This window comes from Cnephaeus nilssonii (genome assembly GCF_951640355.1).
Source record: "Cnephaeus nilssonii genome assembly, chromosome: 14".
Classification (NCBI taxonomy): Eukaryota; Metazoa; Chordata; class Mammalia; order Chiroptera; family Vespertilionidae; genus Cnephaeus; species Cnephaeus nilssonii.
The window spans coordinates 6423811-6439825 of NC_137085.1; the positions used below are offsets into that span (position 1 = coordinate 6423811).

At 46.5% G+C, this 16015-nt stretch overlaps 1 protein-coding gene across 17 annotated transcripts in view; it reads right to left on the bottom strand.

Annotated features, from left to right (window-relative positions):
- The window catches only part of RALGPS1 (Ral GEF with PH domain and SH3 binding motif 1), a 226324-nt gene that overhangs the window by 129373 nt on the left and 80936 nt on the right, over positions 1–16015 (bottom strand). For 15 of the 17 annotated variants that reach the window (XM_079790424.1, XM_079790417.1, XM_079790431.1 and 12 more), the window contains 2 exons: positions 7103–7192; positions 4022–4114 (listed from right to left, as the gene is read on the bottom strand). In XM_079790424.1, coding sequence (XP_079646550.1) covers positions 4022–4114; positions 7103–7192 — 183 coding nt within the window. The remainder of the gene's footprint in view (positions 1–4021; positions 4115–7102; positions 7193–16015) is intronic. The other 2 variants (XM_079790418.1, XM_079790429.1) reach the window with 1 other exon arrangement.

The window sequence follows — 16015 nt, forward strand, 5'->3', positions numbered from 1 at the left end:
TGTCACCACCTTCTCAACATCAGAGTGGGGGCTACTGGGAAACCTCCTGGATGAAAGACCCTAAAATCTGAAATACAAACACATCTGCCTTCTTAGGATATTTGCAAAGTAGCCATTCCCAGAACTGCAGCTCCATGACCCTGTGCCCCCAGATGTCTGGGAGTGAGAGCCCCGTTCCCAGAAGTTCCCTTTCCAGGTCACCACCCTGCAGACCAGGCCTCCTGGCCCATCAACTGAGATGTCCTACCAGCCAGAAACCTCAGTTTTCACTTTGCTGCTGCAGATGAGTAAAAAGCTCTGGATCAATTCAGTAGGAAAGAGTGAATCATAATAGGAACGTGCACAGAGGAAGCTGTGTGTGTGTGTGTGTGTGCGTGTGTGCATGTGCATGTGCGTGTGCGTGCGTGCATGTGCGTGTGTGTGATGCATAGCACGTGATCCTAATTACTATAAGGAGTGACTCACCCATTCTCCAGGAATCCCATACCCCAGGTCACTCATGAATAAGTCAGTCTCCTCTTGGGACCAAGTTTCACCATTTTCCCAGTTGCTCAAGAGCAAAACCTAGGAAGCATCCTTCATTCCTTTCTTTTCCTCATCTCCAACATCCCCTCCATCACAAGTCTTGCCAACCCTGTCTTCAGAGTGCCTCCCTTATCAGTCTCCTGTTCTCCATGTCCACTGCCCCTTCCTCCTCCAGGCCAGCATTGCCTCTCTCCTGGATTCTGCCCTAACCTCCTAAGGAGCCCCATTCCCACTGTGGGCCCCTTCCAGAGTCCCCCACTCGATTTGTTTTCCACACAGTAGCAACAGTAATTAAAAAACAAAAGCAACTGTGAACCAGATCAAGTCGGTCTGTTTAAAACCCTTTTCTACACTTAGAATACAGCCTAGCTCCTCTGCCGGGCCCTGGCCCTTCCTGACTGGTCCCGCTTCCCATCCACGGCATCCTGAGCAATCTCCTCCTGGCCCACTGTGCTCCTGCCCAGTGGCCTTTGCGTTTCTCCCCGCGTGGGCCTTTGCACTGGCTGCGCCCTCTGCCTAAAATGCGTGTGCCCTCATCTTGGCACCGCTGGCTCCTCTTGTTACTCAGGGGTCAGGCAGGCCTTCCCTGAACACCCGGTTGTTTCTATCACATCCTCCTGTTTCAGTCTTCTGATCATTTTGTTCCCATCTGACAGTTCTTTGCTCATTACTTCATGCATTCAACAAACATCGATCACTTCTTGTGCCAGGCAGACTAGGCATGTGTTTATTCTCCCTCAATAACATGTCTGTCTCCTCTGAATAACATTAAAAAAAAAACTGATGAAGACAGGGGCCTTGAGCAGAGCCTTAGAGCCTGGCATGGAGGAGGCATTCAATAAATATTTGATTTGCAGAATGAATAAGTACAAACGGTAATGTGTACTCAGGAAATCAGAATTGGCTGATACAACTTCTAAGGTCTCATGGCTTTGAGGCAGCCAATATTCCAAAGTGGCCCTAGTACTGGGATAAATCAGACCCTGTCTGTATTTTTCCAGGCCAGCAAAGGTGATTCCCTCCCTGTTTCTGCATCTAGTCAGCATTTATTAAGCACCTACTATGTGCAGGCCTGTGCCTGGTTCCAATCTCGATCCTGTTCCAGCTCACTCAGCTGTTGGCACTCAGCAGCCATCAGGGGCCAGCCAAAAGGTTACCCTGTTCTATAGCTAATGACCAACTGGTCCTCACTGGTGGTCACCCCTGGTACAACCAGGTGGCAGGTCTCTTCCCACACCTGTAGCTCACTTTTGCCTGTTTCCCAGATACCCAGGGTTTCAGAGCAACGCCAGGGAGCCAGGCTGCCCTGCCCCCAGGGCAGGGAACCAGCCTCCCTTCTCCAGACCCATTTCCCAACAGCAAGAGTGCCTGTCTCTCCAGGCCCTGCGCTCACCCTGGTTCCAACACCAGATCCCGTCACTGCCAGCTCATCTGGCACGCTGGCCAAGAACATGGGCTAGGAGGCCCAGCAAGGCAAGGTTCTGCGCACCCGCTGGCTCTGTGATCTTGGACAGGTCACTGTGCCTCTTGGACCTCAGTTTCCTTTTCTGATAAATGAAGACTATAAAGACTTCAGCAGTGCCCTGGTGCCCCTGCTTCTCCCTGCTCTTGGGCCAGAGGTCTCACCAGGACCAGATCAAGGGGCATGTGGGGGAGGGCTATATTTCTATGGCTAATTTTATTATCAGAAATTAGGAGCAAGAGAAGAATTCAATTCAGCACAATAAACATACAATTCAAACAACAAGTGCATACTCAGCCAGGCACCTGGGATACAGGAAAAAATCAGGTCTCATCATGAAGGCAGGCAGGCAGAGAAGAGGTGGACCTGTGAACAAAACTACAGAGCAGATGTGCCGCATGCTGTGTAAGGACAGGCATGGAGAGTGTCAGGGATACAATATAGTCTCGGTTCCTCTGGGCTGGGTGATCAGGATGAAGGGAAAAGATGATGGGTTTGGCCTTCTCCGTTTCCCAAATGATCTGTGCACACCACTGTCCTTGGACTAGCAGGACAGGTGGGTGAGTGGTGGCTTGTGAGACTCCCGACAGCCCTCACAACCATAACCAAGAGCCACAATACTGCCGACGGTAAGGTCTATGCACTGTGAGATTCATTGTTCACTCCTCTGGGTCCGCACATAGCTCCCAGCAGTCCAAGAAACAATAACAGCATCTACATGATGGAAAATTCACTTCAAAAAGACTCTCCAAGCAACTTTTGAAAAAAGCCTCAAGCTCAGATGGAGTTCGGGAATCACAGGGCTGGCAGCTACTGCATAAACCAGTGGCTTCCAAACTTGCTTTCCACCTCCAAAGCCATTGCTCTACTGAATTCACCCAGAAGCCGGTACACAAAACTGATACAAACAGAGCTGCTCTGCTAGAAATAGTGCCCCACTGGCTGCTTGGCACCCTCCCTCTTCTCCCCCAGCCCCTGGCACCCTCACCCCGGCAGCTCCAAGGAACCCCTGGGGCTCCAAAAGCAGTGATGGAAAACCGCTAACCTAGGCCAACCTCTCAGAGTAGATATGGGAAACGAGTCCCACAGGAGTCACGCTCTGCACTGCGCCTGAACACAAACCCAGGTTTCTGAGTCTAAGCTAACATTCCTCGCCCGACTTTGCTAGAGCTAGATCTATAGAAAATTGCACTTTAAAGCAACAAGGCTCAAATCTGATCACATACACATAATCCCTAAAAACCCTGGAACTAGCCAAGTGTGAAACAGAACCCAGCCCCACAGGCTGGCAGGGAGAAGGTCGGAAATGAGTTGCAGAAGCACAGCTGACAATTCCATAGCGTTTCCTTCAGTTCCGTGGGACATAAACAGGTCTTGAAAGGCTTGGGCTGCGTGGCTGTGAGACCCTGGACCAGGCAGCCAGGAGGTGAATGCTAACGAGCTATGGAAATAGCTGTTACTTTCCCCGTGTCAGGCACCGTGCCAAGCTAAGGAGGATAAAGAGGTCTGAGATATTTTTATAGCAGAAAAACTTTCCTACAGACTCAATTATATAACTATCAGACTCCACCTCTGGGCTGAAATTATCCATGGCCTTCAGGAAAAAAAGCAGTTTTCCCTACAGGAGGGTCACAGGTTTCTCCAGAGAAACTCCTAGCTATATGGCCAGCAACCCACAGCAGCTGCAAACCATCAGCCCAGAGACCTAGCCAAGCGCCGTTTGGCGCCTGCCAGAGACGAATACCAGCCAAGAGGAGGGCAGGAGTCGTGCCGCTGACCCGGCCGTCACACTGGACATGGTAGGGTAGGGGAAGGTCCCCTCTATGGGGCCTCCAGACTCATCCACGTCGGTGTCCTCCCAACTTCCTGAGGCCACTGAAGGTGCCAGGGAGCAGTGCCCGAGCCCCCAGTCGTCCTCTGTTGTTGGCACAGGGCGGACAGGCAGGGAAAGCCCCTGGAGCTGAAGGAATGAAGCGCTTCAGCGCTGAAGTGACAGCCAAAATCAAAGGAACAGACTCAGGAAGATTCACTTACAGCCCAGGTCTTTGTCAGCCTGAAGATGGGTGCGCTTTGTAATGCCGACACCACAGACATGAGAGAGTGAAGGTTGTTGAGTTCTAGGAGTTTCTGGGGGGGGAGGAAAAGATATGGAATAGATTATTTTGCTGCTATAAACAACAGAAAAAAAACACGCTCAAGTGTTACCAAATGTTGTCATATTTATGAAATTCAATTGCACTTAAAAATATCTCATGTAGAAAATGTAGTTCTAGGAAGTTCATAGAAACCATATGCTCTTTTCCTTTCAAATTGCCACAAGGTGAGCTTGCAGCTACATTTGCAAAATTTCATAAGCTGACTAGTCTGGCTGCTGGACATAAACGTGGCTCAGGAGAAGGTTTGATAATGCCCTTTATGTTCTTCTTCTTTTTTTTTTTTTAACAAATCTGAACAGTCCAGCAGGCTTCTGGCTTTTGTGCACTGAAACCTCAGCTGGCCACCAACATCAGTGTGGGTCTTCGGTGATCACCTGGCCACTGAAGGGGGGGCTAAGGCGCTATCAGTCTGCATAACCCTCCTCGGTCAGCAGGACAGAGCTCGGCTTTCCAGCCACTTGACCATGCTCCTCTGAACCAGACCCCAAATTAGTGAGAACATTTGGATTCAATTCAGACTCAGACAAGTTCCTTGCCATGGAGGGCAACAGAAGGAGACACAGTCAAGAGTAAGTGCAGAAAAATGTAATGGCTCTGGTCCTGGTTTTAAGCGAGGGAAGCCTGCTAACAGGACTGGGGTCCCAGTCTCATTCTCGGGAGTCCATGAAGCCTGGGTTAGCAGCAGGCTCTCCGGAGCGCACCCCCTCCTCCAGGCACCCACTCCTTGTATGTCCTTGGCACAGGTCACCGCTTTGAGAACTACTCCCGAGCCTCGGCATCCTCACAGTTAAAACGAGGAAGGAAGTCACAGCCCCTCTGCTACCTGGGACGGCGCATGGAAACTGCCTAGACCAGGGCCTGACGCCAGGGTCAGCACGGTGATGTGGGTTGCTCATTCTTTGTCAGGAAGACTTGTCCCCCCATATCCCCCGTCACTCATCTTGGGTACTTCCAAGCTCAGGTGCTACTGCCTCTACTGTGTCTTTCCTGATCATGTTCCCAAGTCTGGGGACCCCACCGTCTGACCCCCAACAGTCTGTGCCTCTCCTTAGCACACTGGACTGTGCTCCCTGAGGGCCGGGGCAAAATCATGCCTGCCATCACGTCCCCAGTACCTAGCTCAGCACCCAGTAGGGCCTAGTGAAATGGACAAATAAATGAAAAGCCGTCATGCCTAGTCTTCATGGCTTTGATCCTACTTGGAGATTTCTCCCTTACCACACCGTTCATACTTCGCTTCATACATCTTGTAACATTCTCTAATTGTTTCCTGCTGTGGAATAACAGATTCTCTGTGCAAACAGAATTTCGTCGTATGTAACTGAATTACTATACATGTCACAGAATTTCTTTAGAGCTGAAGGTGCTCTGGGACAACAGTCGCCAATCTTTTGGACCTCACAGACCACCAGTGGTCTGCAGACCACCAGTTGGCGACCGCTGCTCTGGGAGATGATCCAGTCCACCCCTTTCCTTGTATGGATGGGAAACCGAGGCCCAGAGGAGGAGGGGCCCGCACAAGCACATTCCCAAGGCACCGTGCAGCGTGGCGGTCCACCATCGGAAGATGGCGGAGGTTAAAAGGGATCCCTTTAGGTCCCTTGGGTGGGGACCATAAACTCATTTCCAAACAGAAAGCACCAGGTGGGCTGGAACGTTATCGCACTTTCTCACGAGGCCCAGCACAAACTCGCTAACAGCAAGTATCACGAAGCCCAGCTGGTCCAAGTACTTCAGACGCACAGGACATAACAGTGCCCCTAACACACATACTTCATAGATGGATGGATGCCCTTAACCTTCCTTGAGAGGGGGCAGGAGAGCAGCTCCCCAGAAGGCATGCTCCACGGACTCTGTGGGCCTTGGGCATGGACACTCACCTCGCTAGCTTCCCCTTGGTCCTCTGGGAATGGGAGAGTAATCATGTGACATCGACTACGATCACTTCCCTAAAGCTCCTGTTGCGGTGCCTGGCTGCTGAGGGGCCTCGGTAAAAGTTAGCTGGCCTAAGATGGGGTGGGGAGACGACAGGCGCACACGAAGCAAGGAGTGGACCAGGCAAAACAGTGTTCCGCCGGGTCAGGCAAGCTGGAGGCCGGGAAAAGTGTGTGGGGAGGAGGTGGCAGGTCTGTGTAAGTGATGAGAGTGGTTCAGAAAGGCCCCTGGGACCACAGCGGGGCTGAAAGAGATTAGGCAAGAGGAGGGGAAAGGTGGGATGCAGACATGAGCCGGTACCCAGCTACTGACAAGGACAGAACCCGTCAGGCAGGAGTTGGGAGTGGGAGCAAGAGGGTCATCCGGCCCAGGTCTTAGCTCAGGATGGGTGGGTGAGCTTTGCTGACTGGGGACAAAACCACAGGATATGATGGCATCACAAAAATCAGTGCTGAGTAAACTCACCAACCCCGTCCCGGCTAAATCTGAAGGAGGAGGAGGATATATCCCAGGGGTAGTGTGAAAGGACAAAGAGAATAGCTGGCTGCCAAAATCACAGGGTGGAGGAGCATGCTGCCAACGTGGGGGGGGGGGGGGGGGGGGCGGGGAGGCGGCTGGGAGCTGAGTGGGCATCCAGGTCTGTCTCCCAGCTGCCTCTGTCTGAACATAGCCCCCTATCTGAACCCTGCCCAGGTAGACCCAGCGCACAGCTGCTCCCAAATTGTTGAGGAAACATTTTTTTTAAATTTTTTTTATGGATTTCAGAGAGGAAGGGAGAGGAAGAGACAGATAGAAACATCAATGATGAGAGAGAATCATTGATCGGCTGCCTTCTGCACAGCCCACACTGGGGATCGAGCCTGAAACCCAGGCATGTGTCCTGACTGGAAATCGAACCCTAACCTTCTGGTTCATAGATCGATGCTCAACCACTGAGCCACGCCATCTGGGCAGGGAAACACATTTTTGAGACAAAGAAAGAAAGGAAAGGGGATTTAAAAAATAAAAATAAAAAACAGCTTACCTTGGCTATTTTCACAAAATGGCTCAGGATTTCTGCCCTTATTTTTAAAGTCTGTGCTGTTAGAATTTCTCGTACAACCCAAAAGCTGACCTGTAGAGTCAAATACAAAGACACACACACACACCAGAAAAGTTGTTAAATGCTGGGCCACCCATGTCACCCCTGCCCACCACTTTTAATGGGATTTCCAAGAGGTTGGGAAACTGGGAAAGCATCGCCCAGGGTTGTGTGAGGTCTCAGGTTCCTTAATGACACCCAACCTGGCAAATGGGTCCCCTACTCTCAGCACCACCTCTCCGACACACAGTGGTGCTGAGAGGTCAGTACTTTTGTCATCCTCCAGGGAGTTAGTTATTGCACCTCCATGACAGGAGTCTCTCGGCAAGCGCTGCAGGGAATTCTGAGATGGGTCAGACAGGATTCCTACTCAGAAGGATCCCAGATGTGGGGAGGCCATGGATGGATGGATGGATGGATGGATGGATGGATGGATGGATGGACGGACGGACAAGTGGCCAAAGGGATATGCATACAGTCAGTACCACCCATGAGAGCCATATCCTCAGCCAGACCTAAGACAAGAAGAATTTAGCAATATTCACACAACTGTAACAAGTTTAATTTTCTAGGGTAGGGTTACCCAAATACTAACAAAAAGGACATAGAAATGTCTTTCAAAGTTCCATAAAGCAATGCACGTTAAGGACATGTTTTTGTGGAGACAACAGATGCCAAAGAGCATCCTGGTACTTCTGGTTCAGAACATCAATCATGCTTGACCTCTCACATAAATCAACATCCTCAAGCCCCTGAGTCCTTTGGTGGGACCAAAAAAGTCATCTCCCCATGTGTAGCTGACTCGCATGACACCTCTGTGAACACAGAGGGGCTTCGTGCCAAGAGCTCTGGGGAGTGGCCAGCTTTCTAGCTGAAGTTTTACTGCTGCCACGGCTCTTTGCAGAGCACAGAGGCCAAGAGGGCAATGAAGCTCACAGAGAAAGGTGGGGAGTAGGGACAGTGTGTGGGGTTCAAAGGAAGGCGGGGCATTGAAAACCACTAAATTCTACTAAGCAAAAATTAGTTAAGAATATTCTAGAGTTAACAAAGCATGTTTACTGCTGCAACCAAATGTATCCTCTTTACTGAAGTACTGGCCCTTTCCAATGAGAAAACAAGGAAAGAGTAACCAAGAATCAAAACTCTGCTTTTCACATTAAGCAGGAATATTATAGAAACGTTTTCTCTGCATAATTATCTGTGGTTGGTTCCAGGACATGCCCTGGTTTCCATAGAATCATTTTTTCCCAAGGAATTGCCTAAAATTAAGTTCAGACTCAAATGTTTACTAGCCAGTTATGGAAGGAAGATATTCTGGATACCAAGTGATATACCCATAAACCTTATATTTTAATACATGCACATTTTTATGCCACATAATCTTGTGTGATCGTTTGTGTGTCCTGTATAATTTAATAGATTCCTGCATGCCAAAAAATCTCACATATTTATAGAGCATGAGAGTGGACTCTAATCTGTAGCATATGGCATGTGGAGGCAACTCTAGGTCAATTCAATCCAACAGATTTTCATGAAGCCCTTACTATGCACAGGCTCCAGGCACTGCACGTCCAGATCCTATCAGTGCTTGCCTGGTATGGAGGTGACCAGAGGAGGAGGCAGCTGGTGATGGTGGCCTGGCCTAGAATATGGGGGAGGTGATGATAGAAGGCTTCTTGGAGGAGGCAGGTCTTGAAAGGTGGATAGACTTTCAACAGGTAAAGGTAGGACTGAGGTATGGTGTATACACCAGGACCAGGAGAGCTGAGTAGACCAACACGACGGCTGTGGGGTGGAGATAATGAGGGAGATTGATGCTAACAAGGGAAGTGAAAGCCAGATTGTAGGGGTCTGGAGAAACAAAGTGATAAGAAGGACCTAAGACAATTAATTACACACAGGAGAGTCCCAGAGGCTTCTGAGCAGAAGAATGACAGGCTAGATCCCTTCATAGGAACACCCAACAGGAAGTCGGTGCAATGGTCTAAGTGAGAGGTGGGAGGCCTGAGCGAGGGCCATGCTGAGGCAGATGAAGAGAAGGGGCAGGTAAGGGAGATATTACAAAGGTAGGATCAGCAGTTCTAAATATTTTTTTAAATATATTTTTATTTATTTCAGAGAGGAAGGGAGAGGGAGAGAGAGATAGAAACATCAATGATGAGAGAATCATTGATTGGCTGCCTCCTGCCCCCCCCCCCCTACTGGGGATCGAGCCCACAACCCAGGCATGTACCCTTGACTGGAATCGAACCTGGGACCCTTCAGTCTGCAGGCCGACACTCTATCCACTGAGCCAAACCGACTAGGGCCTAAACATTTTTAATTCTCTTTACTAACTACAAAATTTAAGATAAGCTTAATGTAGGAAACAAGGGAAACAGAGATAAGCACAAAAGATGAATCACTTGCAACATACAGACCACCAAGATAACCACTGTGGTATGTGTCCGTTGAGTATTTCTCCCCATACAAAAGAGTAGACGTTGTATGTTAATCATATCACAAGAATTTCTATTTAAGTGAATAAATATTCTTCTACAACTTACTTTTTAGCGGCTGCTAAATATTTCATCTTAGGGATGTAGCATCATTAAGTGATCCCCTATTGTTGGGTAGGTTGTTTCTAATTCTTTTGTTGTAAAAAAGAATGTTGTGGTGCCCTGGCCAGTGCTGCTAAATGGTTAGAGTGCCAGCCCGCACACAGAAGGGTCTTGGGTTTGATTCCCGGTCAAGGGCACATACCTGGGTTGTAGGTTTGATTCCCAGCCCCAGTTGGGACTTGTTCGGGAGGCAACTGAGCAATGTATCTCTCTCACATCGATTTCTCTTTCTCTTGCTGTCTCCCTCCCTCCCTCCCTCCCTCCCTTCCCACTTTCTCTAAAAAAATCAATGGAAAAAATATCCTCCGGTGAGGATTAACACATAAAAAAATTTTGCAGTGGTGAGCATATATAGATATATATTTTTACGTATTTTTAGTTAAGGTCTTAGGATAAAATTCCTGTAAGGTGGAATGAATAAAAGTATGTGTGCCTTTTTTCCAAAAGTAGATATAAAAAACTTGGCTTCTAAAAGGTCTATTTGTTTATCTATCAACAAGTTTGAGCAGATCCGTGTTCCCATACATAGGCACATGTACCAGTTATTACAACTCTTTTTTTGTTACTAAACTAATGGACAAAATAATATCTCACTGTTTCTATTTTGCATTTCTTTCATGACTTCTCAGTCAACATTTTTTTGCCTTCTTTTCAGTTTTTTGTTACAAATATTTATAGGTCACTTGTGCTATTTGCCTTGTGAATTACCTGCTCAGGTCCTTCACCCATCTTTCTATTGGGACATCTGTCCTCTTACTATTGGTTAGTAAATGATCTTTGTATTAAAGAAAACACACTAACCCTTTGTGAGTCATACATTGTACCAAAAGTGTGGAGAAACTGGTACTTTTCGACACTGTTTTGGGGAATATAAATTTATAGGACCATTTTGAAGAACAACTTGAATGTGTCTTTCAAGATGTTAAAGTTATATTCTCCCTAGAATATTTACCTTATGAATAAAGAAATTTAGAGGGACATATGTACAAAGGTTCACTGCCGCACTGTTTATAAAGCAAAAGAATACAAAATGCCATCAATAGGGAGTTGGTTACATAAATAATACTTTCACCTCAAACTCATCCAGGAAGATGCTATAGAGGGAAGAGGGCAGCTGTGCTTACTCCACCTTCTTGAGGGCAAATGATCTACATTATTTGGAATTCTTCTGCATAGTAGGTTTGTCTTGTCTGCTCCCTTTATTTATCCAATCACTTACTTATATCAGAATGGACTCACCTCTATTTATTTTATGATGCTATGATCCAATACTGTTATTTCTTTTGTTGCTCAGATCGTTCCAGCTTCGGCCACTGAGGCCTCTTTCAGTTGGTTCCTGCGTCCCTTCCCTTTGACCCCCAGCATTGCTTTGGTTTGTGGGCTTGTTTAAGCATTTCCTTATTTTCCAGCACTATAAGGTGCTACAGGCTCATCTTGGACATTTCTTGCCCCAGTCCTAAACCAGCCATTTTTCTCCAAAAAGCCTGGGTTCCTTTTAGTAGACAATGATTAGAAACCAAATACCTAGCAGTACATAGCTGGATTGTGTCTGTACTATTTTGAATTCCCACCAGCAATGAACGAGAGTTTGTGTTGCTCTGGGTATTTGCTAGCAATTGGTATTTGTCAGGTTTTGTTTTTCTTTTTAGCTATTTTAATTGGTATGTAGTATTTTGCATTTTCCCAACGACAAATGATGTTGAGCATCTTTTCATGTTTATTTGCCGTCTGCACATCTTCTTGGGTGAGGTGTCTGCTCAGATCTTTTGCCCATTTTTTAATTGGGTTGTTTTCTTATTGTTGAATTTTCAGAGTATATTTTGGATACAAGTCTTTTATCAGATATGTGTTTTGTAAATATTTTTTCCAGTCTGTGCTTTTTTTAAAAAAAATTCTCTTAGCAATGTCTTTCGCAGAGTAGAAATTTTTTAATTTTAATAAAGTCCCAACTTTTCAAGTTTTTCTTTCATGGATTGTACTTTTGGTGTCATATCTAATAAATAATCACCAAAGGTCATGTAGATTTTCTTCTATGTTTTTTCCTAAAAGTTTTATAGTTTGACTTTTAGCTTCCACTTAAACTGCCGCTATTTTGGATAGTGACCCATGGTCGGCAAACTGCGGCTCACGAGCCACATGCAGCTCTTTGGCCCCTTGAGTGTAGCTCTTCCACAAAATACCACGGCCTGGGCGAGTCTATTTTGAAGAAGTGGCATTAGAAGAAGTTTAAGTTTAAAAAATTTGGCTCTCAAAAGAAATTTCAATCATTGTACTGTTGATATTTGGCTCTGTTGAGTAATGAGTTTGCTGACCACTGGGATAGTCTATCAAGTCTGACCTATAGTTTTGACTTTTACATTTAGGTCTATGATCCATTTTGAGTTAATTTTTATGAAAGTCTAAACTCTAGGTTCATTTTTTTATATATGCTAAAAAAAATTCCAATTATTCCAGCATCATTTGTTGATGAAATTACCCTTTCTCCATTGAATGTCCCTATGCATTTGTCAAAGACCAGTTGGCTATGTTTGTATAGGTCTACTTCTAGGCTCTTTATTCCAGCAGTCGCCAACCTTTCGGACCTCAGGGACCACCAGAATAAAGACAGTTTATTTCTCCCTTTTCAATCTGTATATCTTTTCTTTTCTTGTTTTACTGCACTAGTCAGGACTTCCAGTATGAATGGAAGTGGTACGAGAGCATCCTTGCCTTGTTCCCGATCTTGTGGGGAGAGCACCAAGTGTCTCACCATTCAGTGCGGTGTTGGCTGCAGGACTATTGCAGATATCCTTTATCAAGTTGAAAAGCTTCCTAATTTGCTGAGATTTCCTAAAAAGTCATGAATGGATGTTGAATTTTGTCAAATGCTTTTTTGAATCAATTAGTACAATAATATGATTTTTCTTCTTTAGCCTATGAATACACTGGATTACATTAGTTGATTTTCAACTGTTAAACCAGTCATGTATGCCAGTCGTGGAATAAATGCCACTTGGTCATGGTGCTAATAAGCTTTTAAATACAGACACTATTGTTATCACCATTATTGTTCCAGTGGTATAATTAGCACTAGAGTTTAGCCACTGAAGACTAAGATATCCCCTGGGAAATATCTCAACAGTATTATAGATGAAGAAAGCAAAATAGTTATGAACACAAAGAAGTTTATTTAATCAACCACAAATGAAACAAAGCATAAAGTAAAGAAAAATTCAGGTTTAAAAATACTGTCCTTTCTTATGAGAAATCTACTTTGCCATAAATTTTTCATAAGCCCATTCACAGTTTTCTTACAAACCTGGAGTTAGAAGGGACTTCAAGGCCCCCTCTTTCCCTCAACTGCTGCCCCCTCCACCCCCAACCCCATGATGTTCTACAGTCACTGTGATAAAGCCCTGTCTGGTCTCTGCCTGGGCTTTCATAGGTAGGGAACTAACTACCTTGTATTAGGGTAAAGCACTGCCTCCCCACTCCCATCCCCTGGTTCCTATACTTCCTGATTGGGCCCCATAGGTTATGCTTAATCAGCTTCCCCATAGGAACCCCTCAATTACTTGAAAAAACCTTGATTATCTCCTCCCTGAGTCTTCTCAATCCTAGATCCTTCACCTGGTCCTTACGTAACATGCTTTCTTTCCCCTCACCCTCTGGCCACTGTAATGTTGGCATGCCACTCCTGTGTGACAGTCTCCCTGCTCTTCATGCGAGGCACCCAGGAGTGGCTGGATAAAGCAGAGGAAAGTGAAATCACCACACACCATTAGAATGGCTAAAATAAATAAATAAAAATTTAAAACCCTGACAATACTAATTGCTGGCAAGGATCTGAAGCAACACAAACTTACATTCATTGCTGGTGGGAATGAAAAATGGTACAGACACAATCCAGTGATTGTACTCCTAGGTATTGAAGGAGCAAGGGGAAGGGAAATTTCAAATACCAAGCGTATTTGAAATTTTGTGACAATACACACACACACAACATACACACACACACACACAGAGAGAGAGAGAGAGAGAGAGAGAGAGAGAGAGAGAGAGAGAGACATGCATTTGTTTATAGCAGTTTTGCTCACAATTATAGAAAACTGGAAGTAAGTAAGATATCATTCAGTAGGTGAATGGGTAAACAAGCTGGTATGTCCATACTATGGAATTGTATTCATAAAAAAAAATTAAGACATCAAGCCATATAAAGACATGGATGAATCTTAAATATATATTGCTCAATGAAAGAGCCAGTCTGAAAGGGCTCTTTATATATGATCCCACCCACTTTGACATCTGAAAAGGGTAAAGCTATAGAAATGATAAACAGATCAGGTTCTGGATCATTGTCTTCCTCTCCATACCAAACTCTGCCTTCTTCCTTGAGCAACTTCAATATCACTGTGCATGACCGTGGCCTCAATGTCGCTTGGCCACTTCAGCAACTCTTACCCACCTACCACTTCAGTCACCTCTTCCTCATAATCACCCAGAACTTTAAATTCCAGTCTTGGGCCACAACCTTTCAACCTTCCCTTATCCCGGAGCCCCCACTGTGCCTGTCCTTCCTTTTCACCACACCTGCAGTCCCCGGCAGCCCTTGCCCCTGAGCAGACTGCTCCCCTATCATTTGTCACTTCAGCCCCTAGTCAGCACTTTAAGTTCCCTTCCCCTTGCTCCTTCAAAACTCTGCTTTGCTAACCCCGACCTGTGGATGGATCCAAGCATTTGCCCTCCTATGTCCCTACTCCCAGGCTGCAAAGTGCAACTTCAGAAAACCATCTACCCTTGTGCACTGGGACCACTTTAAAAGTCATAATCTCCATTTCATCTGGGCCATCGTCTCTGCCCAAGAGTCTTTCTATATTTCCACAGTCAGCTCTCTCCTTTCCCCCGGAGTGGCTTTTTCATTTCACTTTCATAACAACTGTGCAAGGTGAGTACTGTTACTGTTCTCACTTACAGATAAGGAAACGGGCTCAGAAAGGTAAGTGACTGCTTTCCTTTGTCTGGAGTCCGATGGGGAAGCTTGTTCTCACATATGGAAGTCTGCTAGGAAGGAATGCCAATCAGTTTATCTCAGGAAAAGCAGCCCAGTGGCTGACCAGACCTGGCCGCCGGCCAGTTTTCAAACCGGAGCTACCAGAGTATGTCAAGGAGCTGCTGCCCTGAGGAGCTGACAGGCCGCAGGAAGACCCTCTCTCAGGGCACCGTTTGGGGAAGTGTGGCTTTGCTCTGGTTCGCTGTATTGGTCTGATCTGGACACGATGCAATTGTTCGCAGAACGAGCCACGTTGCCCTTGGCCAAGCTGACCTGGCCTCCTGTGCAAAGTAGATTACATCAGAGCCCCAGTGGCCTCTGGGAGCTCGGCGGCTGGTCAGAGGTGGGACGGAGCTGGCTCCGCGTCAGATAGTTTTGCTAGGAAACTATGAATCCCCTGATAGTGTGTGCACATCTGGTTTTTGGTGTGTTTTCTTAAAAGACTAAGCTCAGTTGAAAAGGAAAAGATTTTGAAAACAAAGAAAAAAGAAACAAAAGACTTTAGAACTTCCTTTTCAAAACAAACGGTGTGCACTCCCTACCGCAGCCAGGCCCTCCTTAGCTCCCATTGTCTCATAAAACAAGTCATGCTAACGCAGCCTTGCTCTGAGCACTCGAGCTGGTGCCTCTCTGAGGCTCCTGCTGTACTCGGGGTGGCAGCCCAGAATGGGGAGGTTTGGAGGGGGCTGGGTAATGTGATGCACAGGACCCAGCATTTCCGAGAGGGAACGCCCAGCTGGAGGAAGGCGCCAGAGGGAACCCAGGCCCATCACCCAGAGACCCAGTCATGCACACCATGCAACCTCTAGGCCACTGTCCTCATTTGAAACCAGTAAAACAAGCAGAAAATAAGAACTGTCAACAGCACCATTTGGGGGCTTGATCTATCCAAAGGGGGTCTTGCAGGGTGCTTCCTACTGATGACCATGTTCTGGGAGATCTGACTGAGCAATCAGAAGCCCATCCCTTCAGCAGGCCCAAGTCCCCACTATCATTTAGTAAGTAGGGACGCAGATCTTCATACATGGAACAAAGGTTCTGGCTGGACCTAGTCAGTTTGTAATAAGATGTATGAGGCCAATGAGCAGGCCATCAGGAATTCAAAGAAATTCACTTCAAGGAATGCTTCCTGAGCACCTCATTCACTCATTCCACATGTATTTACTGGGGGTCTATTCTATGCTGACCTTGGGCAAAAGCGGGGGGGACACAGTGATGAACAAGGCA